This window comes from Theropithecus gelada, chromosome 14, assembly GCF_003255815.1.
Source record: "Theropithecus gelada isolate Dixy chromosome 14, Tgel_1.0, whole genome shotgun sequence".
NCBI classification, from domain to species: Eukaryota; Metazoa; Chordata; class Mammalia; order Primates; family Cercopithecidae; genus Theropithecus; species Theropithecus gelada.
In genome coordinates this window covers 4,162,739-4,177,731 of record NC_037682.1, presented here as the reverse complement: position 1 = coordinate 4,177,731, position 14,993 = coordinate 4,162,739, and the positions used below count along the sequence as shown (strand labels likewise).

The 14,993-nt window shown below is 53.1% G+C and overlaps 1 protein-coding gene across 2 annotated transcripts in view; it reads right to left on the bottom strand.

Moving 5' to 3' along the window:
* The window catches only part of SHANK2 (SH3 and multiple ankyrin repeat domains 2), a 638,889-nt gene that overhangs the window by 331,604 nt on the left and 292,292 nt on the right, over positions 1-14,993 (bottom strand). For both annotated transcript variants that reach the window (XM_025357432.1, XM_025357433.1), the window contains one exon: positions 9,071-9,240. In XM_025357432.1, the coding sequence (XP_025213217.1) occupies positions 9,071-9,240 (170 nt within the window). The remainder of the gene's footprint in view (positions 1-9,070; positions 9,241-14,993) is intronic.

Here is a 14,993-nt window from a genome sequence, read left to right as displayed (position 1 = left end):
GGCCTAGAAGAAAGAAAATCCACCTGCTCGGCTATGTCTAGATCTTTTAAACAAGTGTGGGGAAGGAGAAATCACAGCAGAGGGCCGGGCGTGGTGGCTCATGCCTGTAATCCCAGCACTTTGGGGGACCGAGGCGGGTGGACCATCTGAGGTCAGAAGTTCAAGACCAGCCTGGCCAACATAGCAAAACCCTGTCTCTACTGAAAATACAAAAATTAGCCGGGCATGGGGGCGTGTGCCTGTAATCTCAGCTACTCGGGAGGCTGAGGCAGGAGAATTACTTGAACCTGGAAGATGGAAGTTGCAGTGAGCCGAGATCGTGCCACTGCACTCCAGCCTGGGTGACAGAGTGAGACTCCATCTCACAAAAAAAAAAAAAAAAAGAAAACAAAAAGAAATCACAGCAGTGGATGGGCGAGTAGCTCACGAATCGTCTGACAATGGTGTGGACATGGAATTATCTTCACTTAAAATGGAAGGGACTGCATTGAAAACCTCACACAGTCAGCACCAGCCCCTTGGAGGCCCGGCGCATCGGCCTGCTGGCTTATTAATCAGGAAGCTATTCATTACGTGGTTGCTGGCAAGGACTGCAGGTTTCTTTCTGGTTTGCGGTTGAAAGAAACCAATTCCCCAGGAGAGAAGGGATGGTGGCCACACAGTGACCTTGTCCTGGGGACCACGTACATCGCTGGACAGACACGGCCACCCCAGCCAGGGTGGAAGTTGCTGAGTCCAGACACAGGCACCCCTCCCCGGGCTGTGTGCTGGGTGCACAGTAGGCCCTCAATGAACATCCGCTGGAAGAATAAAGCATGTTTGTTTTTAAACTCAACTGCAGAGCACGGGTGAGGGACATAAGCCCAACGACACTAGAGGGTAGGGGGAAGGTTACAAGGACCCCACCGGTCCCCACGGCCCCATTGTGATAACTATTTCTGTCATAAAGCTTGCAAACCTGCAGTGGCAAAGTGAGGAAGGAAAATCTATATCTTAGGATTTTTTTTTTTTTTTTTTTTAGAGGCAGGGTCTTGCTTTGTCACCCAGGCTGAAGTGCAGTGGCACCATCACAGCTCACTGCAGCCTTGACCTCCCAGGCTTAAGCGATCCTCCCACCTCAGCCTCCTGAGTAGCTGGGATGACAGACATGTACCACTACACCTCACTGATTATTATTACTTTTTTAGAGACAGGGTCTCACCATGTTGCCCAGGCTGGTTTCAAACCCCTAAGCTCAAGCAATCCGCCTGCCTCTGCCTCCCAAAGCGTTTGGGATTACCGGGGTGAGCCACTGAGCCGGTCTGTATCTTACTTAGGAGAAAACAATCTGATCTCTCCACATCTTTACCTTCTTTTAAATTACTCAGGATCCAAAGGCACCGGCCCTGCAGAAAGAGGAATCATGGCCCCAGAAGTGTTTTTCTCTAGCCCTCATGTTAACTCAAAGGCCAGACAGAGAACCACTCAGCCCATGATTTTTCAAAGTTAATGGAACTGAAAACCCCCACTTTATAAGTTCCTAAGAACCTGAAGAAATGACCTAACGGAAACCTATCAGCCACATCCCAGGTGACCAGGACAATCATCACTGCCTGAAGCATCTCCTCCAAAACTTGATGCGGGGCCTGTGGGCTCCTCTCAGCCCAGCTGACCGGGATATGCCCCCCAGTTTCCCAGCAGAACCCTGGACCTGAGAGAGTCATCTCAGAGCAGTACCCTGGGCTGCAAAGAGAGGCTAAGGACTTGCTGCTGTGCCGCTAGGAGCCAATGCCCACAAAGATACCCACGCTCTCCTTCCCTCACGGCTGTGAGGTCATTCTGCTGTTTTATATGGGCCTGGGGAGAAGGGAACAGCACAGGTAGAGGCTGGTATCTTCTTTCACGGAAGCTCTGCCCCATCTTGGCTATGCGGTGCTTGGGAAAACTTCTCAGTCTCTCTGTGCCTCAGTTTCCTCATTTATCAGAGCATGACAATGCTATCTAGCTCATAAGCGTTGCTATGCGTGAATCAGAGGCACGTGAGCCCAGTGTGGAATGAGGACTCAACACTCTTGCCTGACTTTCCTTCCAAACTCCCCTCTCTGGGAGAATCATGCCTTTTAGGTCCAGATTTGATCTCCATCCAGCATGCACTTCGGGATGTGTTATCGTTATTATAAGACCAACCAAAAATACGAAAGGCTGTTTCCAGCAGGCTCGTACAAGGAGGCAGAGGTCATGTGCTGAGAGGGGTCCCCCAGCACGGGGAGACTTTGCATCAGGGGCGTAGAAACAGCAGGATCTGGGCTGAGGGTGCAGGGGAATGGAGGAGGGGCCACTTCCGGGTTTCTGGTTGTGCAAATGGTACCTGCTGGTCCTCTTCAGAGAATGGGGAGCAAGAGAGGGGTCTGTGCCTTGAGTGCCTCCCTGACAGAACATCTGCATCCAGGTAGGAATGGGTGTTCCTCATGTAGTGAGGAAGGGGCTGGGCTTGGCTACCCCATTGTTTGCTGATGCAATTCATTCAAAAGTAAAGATTCCACACCCCGGGTAAGAAGAGGTGGAAGAGAAGAGGAAGTCCCCTCTAAGTCCCCTCCACCCAGCAGTACAAGAGCAAGCACTGGGCTGGGAGGCCAGAGACTTGGCCCCATCACTGGGATGCTGAGGGTCCCCCGGGGTCTCCTGTGCTCTCTGTGGCCCCACCTCCTCCATGCAGAACAATAGGGTGAATTCTGACCAGGCGACCAGGTGAATTCTGGAGTCTGGAGTCCTGCCTTGCCCTGGGGTGCTCCGGCTGGAAAAATTGTCAAGGACCCTGTCCCTGGAGCCCCAGAGTTCCAGGGGAGCCACGGTGTGATAGGACTGACTCTACCACAGAGGATCAGATGAGAACGGTTCCAGCCAAACCGAGGGGCAGGAGGAAGACTACTGAAGCAAGGAGGGGGCGCGGCGAGACTCGGGCAAGCGCTGCAGGAAGAGGCGGCACTTTGAATGGTGGGTGGAGAGCAGGTGAAGGCATTGCACCCAGGGCATGAGGACACGGGGAGGAGCATATACGACATGGTTGGGGGCCCTGGGAAACCTGGCTAGAAGGAAGGTCCATCCTCAACATCATGTCTGCTCCAACACAGAGGCTTTAAGGCACCTGTGAGAACCAACTGCAGATCTCTCTATGGGCCCCAAATGCTCCCTGAGGCCACAGTGGGCATCAGCTGGTTGGAGAAGGGCCAGCCCTGCCATCCTCACCACGGCCACCACAGTGGGCTGCTCCCTGCCTCAGCAGCTCTCTTGCAAACTGGAAAGCAGCAGTGATTCCCTGTACTGGATGAGCTGGGGCAGGGGTGGCTCCGACCCCACTGCTACGCTCCACCTTCTTCCCCTCGACCCCAGCCTGGGTACAGAAACCCGTCAGGTCACTGCGGAGGAGGGAGGAGCTGAGACCCAGCATTTCTCCTGTTCTGTACCCAACTCCCTGGTTTCTAATGTACCTCTGGGCCATCTTTACTTTCAAGCCATGCATGGTGTTCTTGAATATGCATATCCTTCTGCTTAAATTGACCCAGGACTTACTTGGGCCAGGGACTGTGCTGGGCTCTGGGGTCACAAAGATGATGCAGGAGTTGGGGCAGACACCTGGAGGAGCTTCAGAAGAGGAGGATGGCCTCACTGTCCACCACCTAATATCACAGAGCAAAAACGTGGGCGTCCCCCATGCCCCCACCCCCCAGCATTGGCAATGCGATGTCGTGGGTTTTGTTTTTTGCTTGCCAGAATGGGGGCTTCCAGCAAGCAGGGTCAATCATCATTGTTTCCCTAGGCCTCACCTATGGCCAGGAACCCTCAGGGGTTCATTGTGCATCTGTTAAATGAACCCCTAAAATGACCACGCTCATTGTGCTACACTCTGCATCAGAGGCCTATGTGGCCTGAGCCAAAAAGTAGAGATGGAGCATGGCAGGTGGGAGCGGGGACACTCCCAGAGGAAGGGACATGGCAGCCGAATCCTGGAGGAGGAGCTGACGGGAAAACACAGGGATAGCTGCTTTCTGAGCAGAGGAAAACCAGGATGGAAGCATGGAGGTGAGAGTATGGGACAAAACACACACTGCTGTTTAGAAAGCTCTGTCATTCTTTCATGCTGCCATGCACTCATTCACTCACCACCTATCCAACTACCCATCTATCCATTCATTCATCCACCTACCAAACTCAACCATGTATCCATCCATCCATCCATCCATCCATCCATCCACCCACCCACCCATCCATCCATCCATCCATTCATCCTCCCACCTACCCATCCATCCATCTACCCCTCCATCCATTACCCATCCACCCATCAAACTCAACCACATTTCCACCCATCCATCCATTTACCCATCCATCCATCCATCCATCCATCCATCCATCCATCCATCCATCCATCTGCCCATCCACCCACCCATTCATCTATCTTCCCATTTACCCATCCACCCATCCATCCATCTACCCATCCATCCATCTATCTATCTACCCATTCATCCAATTTCCCATCTACCCACCCACCCATCCATCCATCTACCCATCCATCCACCTATCAAACTCAACCACATTTCCACCCATCCATCCATTTACCCATCCAACCATCCACCCATCCATCCATCCATTTACCCATTCATCCATCTTCCCATCTACCCATCCATCCATCCATCTACCCATTCACCTAACTTCACATCTACTCACCCACCCATCCATCCATCCATCCACTCACCCATTCATCTATCTTCCCATCTACTCATCCACCCATCTATCCATCAGCCTATCCATCCATCTATCCATTCATCCATCTTTCCATCTGCCCATCCACCCATTCATCCATCTTTCCATCTGCCCATCCACCCATCCATCCATCTATCCATCTATCCATCCATGAATCCATCCATCCACCCACCCATTCATCCATCTTCCCACCTACCCATCCACCCATTCATCCATCTACCCATCCATCCATCTATCCATCTACCCATCCATCCATCTATCCATCTACCCATTCATCCATCTTCCAATCTACCCATCCAACCATTTATCTATCCATCCATCCATCCATCTACCTATCCAACCATTCATCTATCCATCTACCCATTCATCTATCTACCCATCTATCCATCTATCTATCCATCCATCCATCCATCCATCCATCCACACATTCATCCATCTTCCCATCTACCCTTCCATTGATCTATCCATTCATCCATCCATCCACCCACCCACCCACCGATTCATCCATCTTCCCATCCACCCATCCACCCATCCATCTATCCATCTACCCATTCATCTATCCACCTGTCCACCCATTCATCAATTCATCTGCCTATCCACCCACCCATCTGCCTATCCATCTGCCACTCCATCCATCCGTCCATCCATCTGTCCATCTGCCTGCATGCCTGCCCATCGTCCATCTGCCTGCACGCCTGCTCATCCATCCACCCACCCACCCACCCATCCAGCCATTTCATCCATCCATCATCTGTCCCATTCCAAGCACTGTGTCACATGCTTGGGAAACAAGAAGAAAACATAGTCCTGCCTGCAGAGGGTCTACAATCCGTCACAGTCAGGAAAGCTGCAAAATCACCTGAGGAGCTTGTTAGCTATTCAGATTCCTAGGCTGTGTCCTTGGAGACACAATTCTACAGATGTAGGGATGGATGGTCAGGAGATCTGCACATTTAACAAACTCCCCTCATGTCTCAGATGCAGGCACTTTGGTAAGAGAGGCTGAGACACTGCACCCAGGTACACAGCTTGGACAGGGCTCTGTCTCAGGGTACACAGCTTGGACAGGCCTCTGGCTCAGGGGCCTGATGCCAGATTTCGCATAAAGAACTATCAGGGGTGGAGGGAAGAATGTGCCAGGCACAGTGAAGGACAAAGAAGAGCCCTTGAATTAAAAAAAAGAAAAGAAAGAAAAAAAAAGGAGGGTCAGTGGGGGAATCAGAACCTGTACATACCTATTCTTGGGCACCCCTTATTTTAGGAGAAAAATGCTGGGTATGTTTTCCCAGGTACATGATATCCAACTGTCTACTGGGAACGTCCACCCCTTCCCAAATGGGACTGCATGGAGGAGATGTAAATTAGCCTTCTGAAAGAGCCAGGAGTAGCAATGTTATCAGCAGGACCCCAGGGCCACCCTGGGACCTGTCACAGCCACCCTGCCTGCCTGCTGCCCGGGCCCGACTTCCACTGCAAAAAATGAGTTTGGTTTCTCTGGAAACCCTCCCAGACCTGCCCCTGCCAGCCAGGCAGCTGGGTTTCCTGCCCACAATGGTTGTTCCCTTGATGTCAAGGGGACAGAATTCCTCCAAAGGGCCTGGGCTCTGCAGGCAGTGGATCAGCTCGACCCGCCCGCCTCTAAGCACTGCCATGCAGGCAGCAAGGATGCGCGGGCCACCCCGTGAAGGGCAGGAGGCACCGACAGCTCGGCAGGAAGGAAGAGCGGCGCCGCTGGCAGCAGGAAGGGGCTCTGCGCCAATTGTGTGCAAATGGCCTGCGCGGCCCACTCGAATCTCTTTTCAGAACAGCAGTCCTTTGCCATCGATCCTTTGAAGTGTGAGTTTTGGAACCAAGCTCCGTCATTTCTGTTCTCCCTGGGAGACAGGCCCAGCTCCCCACACGCCCCGCACTCCTGCGAGGGGCGGGTTCCCGTCTGGTCGTGTTTGAGGAGGTGCTGCTGGGCTCCAGTGTGCTGGGGAGGGACAGAGAGACCAAGGAGGCCCAGTCCTGGGGCCTGGACAGGAGTCACGTGACCTCCCTTCTTTCCTTTGTTGGATCATTCTATCGAACCCAGGGAGTTGGACAGTTGAAGGCCACCAGAGCTGCTGGGAATCAAGGTGTGAGATGTGGATTCGCCTGCCATGTCCCACGACCCCTGCGAGTCCTGGGTCCTCAAGTCTGCCTGCCACTGCTGGCCTGTGGGAGACTCGGGCCCACTGAGGGGCTCATCGCTGGCTCCCCCTCTCCCTTGACCTCCTGCTCATCCATGCTGCAAACTCAGGGTCCCTTCCGAGGAACTCTCAGCTGTTCAGTGCCCACTCCCATGGGCCTCTGCTCTATGTCTAGGGGACTGGGGATGCATGCCAAGTTCACAGCATGGGAGCCTGTCTGCAGCTCTGCCCCTCCTGCAGCATGGGTCGGTATGCCTGAGTGAGTCCACAGATGCCCAGCCCCAGGCTCCAGGTTCATCTTTACAGGCCTCTCTGCCCCTTTGCAAGTCCAGGACTAACCTGGCTGCCCTACAGGAACTGCCAGCCACACCCCAGCCTCCTCCCTGGGCATCAGTGAGCTCCAAGCAGGACTCACAGAGGAGCAGCTCCCACCCTCCAACCCCTGAGACCCAGGCTTCTCCTTTCTACAATGGGGACAGGCCTGGACAGGAGGACCATGTATCCCTTCCTGCTCTGGAGGGACAGTGAACCTCCTTGGCTCCCACTTGGGCCTAGGGGGTGGCCCTGAGTGTACAGACTGGTCAGAAAACATTCTCTAACTAGGAACCTCGGCTCTCACTTCTTAGAAAGGGGTTGCTAACAAGGCCAGCATTGGCGTTGATCCCTGCACAGATGGCCCCTCTTGCTCCCCACCTGCGGGACCTTGACATCCCTATCACCCGACATCTCAGGGCTGGCCTCAGTGGGGAGGAGGGAAGGTGGCTCTCAGCACTGGTCCTCAGAGAGACAGCCAAGTTGATGGGGTAAGTGTGAGGGATTTCAAAGTGACAATTACCAATCTACAATGTTGTAAAAGCAAAACAAAAAAACAAGTTTCTAATGAACAAAAAATCTCAACAGAGTAATAGGAGGTCTTGGCAAATAAAAGGCAACAATAAAAATAGATACCTGGAAAAGCTAGCAAACATAATTTCTGAAATTATAAAACTCAAAAGATGGACTTAACAGCTAAAGGGACATTTCAAAGGAAACAGTAAGTGAACTTAAACAATAACCAATAGAAATGATCTAATGTAAAGAAAAATAACTGAAAAAAATGAATAGAGCTCCAGGGACTTGTTTGATGCTATCAAATGATGAAATATGTGTGCAGCAGGAACACCGGCCATCAGGCATGAGGGCGGGACTCTGCCGTCATTAGAATGTTCCAGTAACCCAGGTCAAGCTGACCTGATCAGTGTGCAGCTCAGAGAAAGGAACCGAGTCAATTATCTGCTGGGGGCCAGGCGGCAGCCAGCTGAGGAAGGCGGGATTTGAACCGGGTCTACTGACCCCTAAGGGCCACACCTTCCACCCGTGCCACGCATCTTCTGGAAGCCCGCCCTCCAACCGCAGGGCCTGGGTGTGCTGGCCACGTGTGCTGGGCCTTTCTTGCTCCACCCAGTGAGTTCCCTACCACCCCACACAACCCCTGCAGCCCACACCTGCCATGTTGCTTCTGCTGCTTGCCTTAGATGCCACCACTGCCAACTTCCCTCCAACCCTACTTTTATCTTCCTGCAGTGCCTCACACACCTGATTTCCCCTAGGCAGAAACTATCGCTGGCTCCCCAGTACCCCAGGAACAACGTCTAACCCCTTGACCCGGTGTTGACAATGGCCCCCCCCAGAGGCTTCTCAACGCTGGTTCCCAGGATTCTACTTTGAGAATCTTTCCTTCCAAGCTGGTAGACTTCCTTCCTTTGAACACTGCAGGCCCCAGGCCTCAGGTCACACCGGACCATCTACCTGGAGACCCCAAAGCTGACCCATGCCAGGGCCCACCCCCGACACTTCAGACTTAGGGGATTCCAGATGGAAAGGAGTTCTGCTCTTCAGCGCCCTCATCTGGCTCCCCCACTGCACTTCTCAAGTGGAATCTCATTCCCGATGGGCGTGTCCTCATCAATCCCTGAGACCCAGCACTGAGGATGCCGCAGCAGCTTCCTGGAGAGTGAGGGAAAGGATCTGGGACCGTCACTCTGTCCCCCATTCCTGTCCTTCCAGGGGTCTGTACTTTCCACGGAGAAGCAGTGCCTTGGACATCGTCCCCACAGCAGGCTGGCTGAAGAGCCCCAGCCTGACCTCACTCCAGGAACAGAGGACAACTAGCAGACACTGACCTTTGACCCTGTCGCCACGGTGAAGGGGGATCTCGCCGTCGACTTGGGGTTGGTATGGCTTGACGGCGACGAAGAACCTCCCGGGCACGGCACTGTAGAGCTTCCGCTTGGGCCCCGGGTACTCGAAGGCCGAGAGTGAGTCCTTGTTGGCACCAGCAGCAAAAGGCGACCTGGACCAGGCAAGAGGGGCAGAGAGAGAGACAGCAGAGTCACGAGGTCACAAGCTACCCTCCAAGAACCACAGCCACGCCATTCAACACACACGGCGCCTCGGCAGGCCACGTGAGAACTCCTGACACCAGACAGTGAGGAAGACGGGAACAGGCTGGGGCAGCACTGTGGTCAGAGATTCAGGCAGATCCAGCAGTCCCACTCGTGGGTCTGCCCCGCACGGATAGACAGCAGCCACTCGGGGAGACATGTGCACACCCGCGTTCACAGTGGCACCGTTCACAGCAGCCCAAGGGTCCCTCCACAGAATAATGGAGAGACACAGGGTGGTCCAAACACACAATGGAACGCCGTTTAGCCTCCATCAGGAAGTAAACTCTGGGCCGGGCGTGGTGGCTCACACCTGTAATCCCAGCACTTTGAGAGGCCAAGGTGGGCGGAGTTCGGGAGTTCGGGAGTTCGGGACCAGCACGGCCAACATGGTGAAACCTCGTCTTTACTAAAAATTCAAAAACTAGCTCAATGTGGTGGGCACCAGTAATCCCAGCTACCGGAGAGGCTGAGGCAGGAGAATCGCTTGAACCCAGGAGGCAGAGGTTGCAGTGAGCCGAGATCGCACCATTGCACTCCAGCCTGGGTGACAGAGTGAGACTCTGTCTCCAAAAAAGAAAAAAGGAAGTAAACTCTGACACAGGCTACACCACGGGTGAACCTTGGAGACACTGCTCAGTGAGATATGCCAGACACAACAGAACACAGACTGTGTGATCCCAGCCATGCGAGGGCCCGAGAGCCGTCAGATTCATGGACACAGAAAGTAGAATGGGGGGTGCCAGGGGCTGGTGGAGAGAATGGGGAGTGAGGGTTCAATGGGGACACAGTTTTGGTTTCACAAGATGAGAAGGTTCTGGAGATGGATGGTGGTGATGGCTGCACAGCACTCAAATGTATTCCACTGAATGCCACTGGACTGTGCACTTCAAAATGGTTCTAAGGTGGTAAATTACATGTTACATATATTTTGCCACTATTTTACTTCATTTTTTAATTTTTTTTGAGACAAAGTCTTGCTCTGTCACCCAGGGTGGAGTGCAATGGCATGATCTCGGTTCACTGCAATCTCCGCCTCCCGGGTTCAAACGATTCTCCTGCCTCAGCCTCCCGAGTAGCTGGGACTACAGGCGCCCACCACCATGCCCCGCTAATTTTTGTACTTTTAGTACAGACGGGGTTTCACCATGTTGGCCAGCCTGGTCTCAAACTTCTGGCCTCAAATGATCTGCCCACCTCGGCCTCCCAAAGTGCTGAAGTTACAGGCGTGAGCCACCACACCTGGCCTATTTTGCCACTATTTTTAAAAAGACTAGCCTGGGTAACATGACAAAACCTCATTTCTACAAAACAAAACAAACAAACAAACAAACAAAAAATTGGCCAGGTATGGTGGTGTGCATTGCATTTGTGGTTCTCGATACTTGGGAGGCTCAGGCCGGAGAATCACTTGTGGCCAGGAGGTCGAGGCTGCAGTGAGCCATGACTGCACCACTGCACTCCAGCCTGGGTGACAGAGTGAGATCCTGTCTCAAAAAAACAAAAACAAACAAAAAAACCCAAAGAGACTCAGGGGGAGAAAGAGATCCAGGAAGGCCCTGGGTGTCCGACATTTTATCCACCTCCCTGTGAGCGTCAGTCACACCGGGCGAGGAAGCACCCAGGACCTTCCATCAAAATCGCTCATGACCTCGGTTCTCTCAGTGCGGTTCCCAGTGTCCCCAGTGAAACACACAAGAGGAACGAATATCCGTTCTTGCTGTCTGTCACTGATTTTGCACAGAGCTATGTTTTCAACCTGACTTCTACACCCGACAGTGAGACACACCTTAACAGGGCCCAGCGACAGGACATGCTGTACAAAGTACTCTGAGATGCACCTGCACAGTGGCCAGGACGGGAGTCCTTAGAAACAAATGCATCCACAGGAAGAAGCTGGCCAGGATTTCAGGACAGCCCTCCCAGGCACATGCTCAGAAAGACAGGGGAAGTGTCCACCTGCAGCTGGCACCCTCCAATAGGGCGCTGGCCAAGGGAAGCGAGTGGTCTCTGACCATGGTTCCCTTCCCAAACTTTAGGTGCTGTGGCCTCTGAGGCGATGGAGGCAGCATTGACCTTTCTATGAGGACAGGGAGGAAGGACCCATGCACACAGGGACCCATGCAAAAAGGGCTTGTAGGGAAGTTCTAGAAGCGGATGTGACTAGCCTCTTTTGGCACTTAATGTGAGCCTCCCCCTCATCATGTGCCTTCACTACTGTAATCACCCGACACATGTGTCCCTGATAATTGCCTTAGAGTTTGCTCTGTGCTTGTATAAAATTACAAAAGGGCAACGGGGCTGTATTTAGTTCTGCTTCTTACTCCTTCTCTCAGCATTAGGATGGTGAGATCTGGTCACAGGGACCTTACCCATGTCAGTGTGTTTGAGGAGCCAGGGCTCCATGTACTCTGATGACTCTGTAGGGAGTAGACTGGGCCTCAATGCTCAGTCTGTCTGCCTGACTCCAAATCTCAGATTTGTCCTGAAACCATGGGGAGCCGAGACAGGGCAGGACAGTGGCCTCTTCTGGAACAGGTGGGCATCTTGGATGCTTACCTGGGCTCTGAGGACATTGAGAGATGGGGGAGGCTGCAGGCAGCTAGGACTTCCCTGTCCCCTGTCCCTAGGATGCCATTCCTCCCCCAAGTCACAGCCACAAATGTGGCAGTCACAGACTCCTAGGGGCACAGGTGTGCTGTCACTGCCACACAGCCTGGGCACAAGATGGAGCCCACCGGGCACGGTGTGGCACAGCAGTGCATCGATGTGCACAGCCAGGAGAATTCCAAAGGACCACCGTTCCCCATCGATGGACATCATTTATCCCCAAACACCCCAGGAGTAGGAACTCCTGCAAAAGCCAAGTTTGGTGGCCTCCTTTTGTCCAAAGGCATAGCTCAGTGAGCCACCAGGGAGCAGAGGGAAAGGACACTGGGCACTTCCTGCTCTGCAAGGGGAGCTGAGAAACGCAACAGCAGTGCTGGGCCAGGTCCCCATCTGAGAGGCTTCCCTGCCAGCCTTCCCAGCCGTCTGCACGTGCACCAGCACTCAGACGCATTCATTCAGCTCAGCCTGACTCAGGGCTGGACTGGCGCAGGACCCAGAGCTGGAAGGGATGGGAGCCTGCACTGCAGGCACTGAGCATCTCACAGCTGTTTCCTCTCTGGCTCCCAGGCCAGCAGGGATGTGGGGAGGAGAATCCCGGCAACCAAGGGGACTCCGGGAGAATACAGCACCCCAGGGTCAGAATTCCTCCTCTCCTTGAACTTCCCTTAATGCACCTGCCCACATCTGCCCCGAATGATGAAGCCAGCAAGGCCAGTGACCATCATGGGCTCTGTGGACGGCCTGAACCTCCCGTTACTCCCAGGCTGATCTGCCCCAGTTGTGTGACCTTCAGTGAGTCACTTTACCTCTCTGAGCCTTAATTTTCTTATTTGTAAAATAGGTGGTAGAGGGTGGGGGGAATCCCCACCCCCTGTGGTTGCTGGGAGCATACAGGAGAAAATGCAGATGAAAAGCTCAGTTCTCAGCCCCACTGCAGCTCCGAGGGCAGTCACTGTCTCTGCATTGACCATCATCCAGGCTGGACGGGCAGCAGCCAGAACACAGGGCTATGCTGACATCATCTCAACCCCCTGTCCTGGCTGGGGGTGTCATATGGGCGCTTGGAGGAGCTGGATGCATTAGGCCCCATCAGGACTGAAGGTTAGTCCTAGAGATGGGGTCACATATGGCCCCAGTGTCCCCGGGCTGCATGGATGCTCTTGAGCAGGTGGAGTGGCTGCAGGTCAGGTCAGCCCAGCCCCAGGATCAGTCCCCAAGCACCCGGATAGGTGGACTCCAGGGGGAGCAAGGTGAGGCACGTGGGCTTCCTCCCGAGGGGAAAGGGTGGGTCAAAGTCTAGAGCAAAAATCAGATGGACAGGGCTGACAGTAGCTGGGGCAGGGCAGAGGGTGAGCCACAGAGCAGGAGTCACAGGGTCTGTTCACAACTGTTATGTGGCTGACACAGCAGCTGCTTAAGTCCAGAACTTAGGAACCAAACGAGGAGTGCGTCTTCTCAGGCCTTCCACACCCAAGAAGCTTCTGCAAGGAACCCCACGGCCCCACTGTGCATCCTCAACAGTAGCTGGCAGGGGAGACTGAGCCTGCCCTACTCGAGAAGTCAGTTAACTTCATCAGTTAATCCATCCACTCATCTCTTCTCCGTTATCCATCCAGGCTCCTTCCATCTGCCCAACTACCTATTCTTCCATCCATCCACCACTCATCTACCCACTATCCATCATCAATCCATCCACCCATCCATCAACCATCCATCCATCTATACATCCATCTACCCATCCATCCATCCATCCACCCACCCATCCATCCATCATCTATCCATCCATCATCCATCCACTCATCTATCCATTATCTATTCATCCATCCATCCATTCATCCAACATCCATCTACCCATCCATCCACCATTCATTCATCCATCCATCTATCCATCCATTCACGCATCTATTCATCCATCATCTATCCATCCATCATCCATCTACCCATCCATCCACCATTCATTCATCCATCCATCTTATCATTTTTCTGAACATCTATTCACTCATCTACCCAAAGTTCAGAAAGACCTGGCCTGAAGCCCAGCTGACCACTTACTATCCACCACTGGACAAGTCAACTAACCTCTCAAAGCCTCAACCTCCCCATCAGAAAAGGGGATGATCAGGAGGAACTGTGAGAATGCGCTCTGCCAGGTGTTATGCAAACATCAGCACCTTCACACTGCCCTGCTGCAGCTGCAAAGTCGGTAACTAAGTGCCTGTCTCACCTCACTGCTCCAGCTGGCACCAGTGTGTGTCACTTGACAGAGAAGTCAAAGTGAACACAGCTCCAGCTCTGAAGTTCTGTTTCTTGATTCTCTTTGCAGGAATCAGTTCTCTAACCCATCAATCCCATGGCCTAGAAAACCTTTATCTAAAAACAGGAAAGCCTTATTTCTTCCAGACCACAGTGGTGTACATGGTTCTAGGAAGTGATTACCGGCAGTGACATGCGATTCCACCCAAATGCTCACATGTCTTCCTATTGTTAATTTGAACCTCAAAGAGTCCCATAAAGGCAGCGGTGAGAATCTCTGTCCCCATTTTACAGGTGAGAAAATGGAGGCTCCATAAATGGTGACTTGGGTATGGAAATACAGACTTGGGTATGGAAATACAGGGTTCCTTGCTCTGTCTGGTGACAGAATGAGGTGAACAAGATCTCACCTGCTGCAAGGTGTCTTATCCTTGTGATGTCTCATTTGATGAACTACATCTGCCTGCTGGGCCCCACTCTTCCCACGGCAGCCACAGACAGCAGCAGAAGCCAGGCCTCTGCAGCCCAGGGAGAAGAGTGGCTGCCCTACTCAGGAGACATGGCACCCGGGCCACGCTGGGGGTCCCTCCTGCTGTCCTGCCTGCACAGTGAGGACTGGTCTGAAGTTCCTGCACCCCAATCTGTCCATGTTTTCCTTACGCTCTGGCCAAGAACAACCAGAAGGGATTCTAACCAACTTGTTTTGGTATAAGGGCCAAATCACTGAATTCTTAAAATGAAAAAATTGGTAATCTTCTCGGTGGGGTGACTTGGATCAGTGAAGTGGGCCATTTCCCAG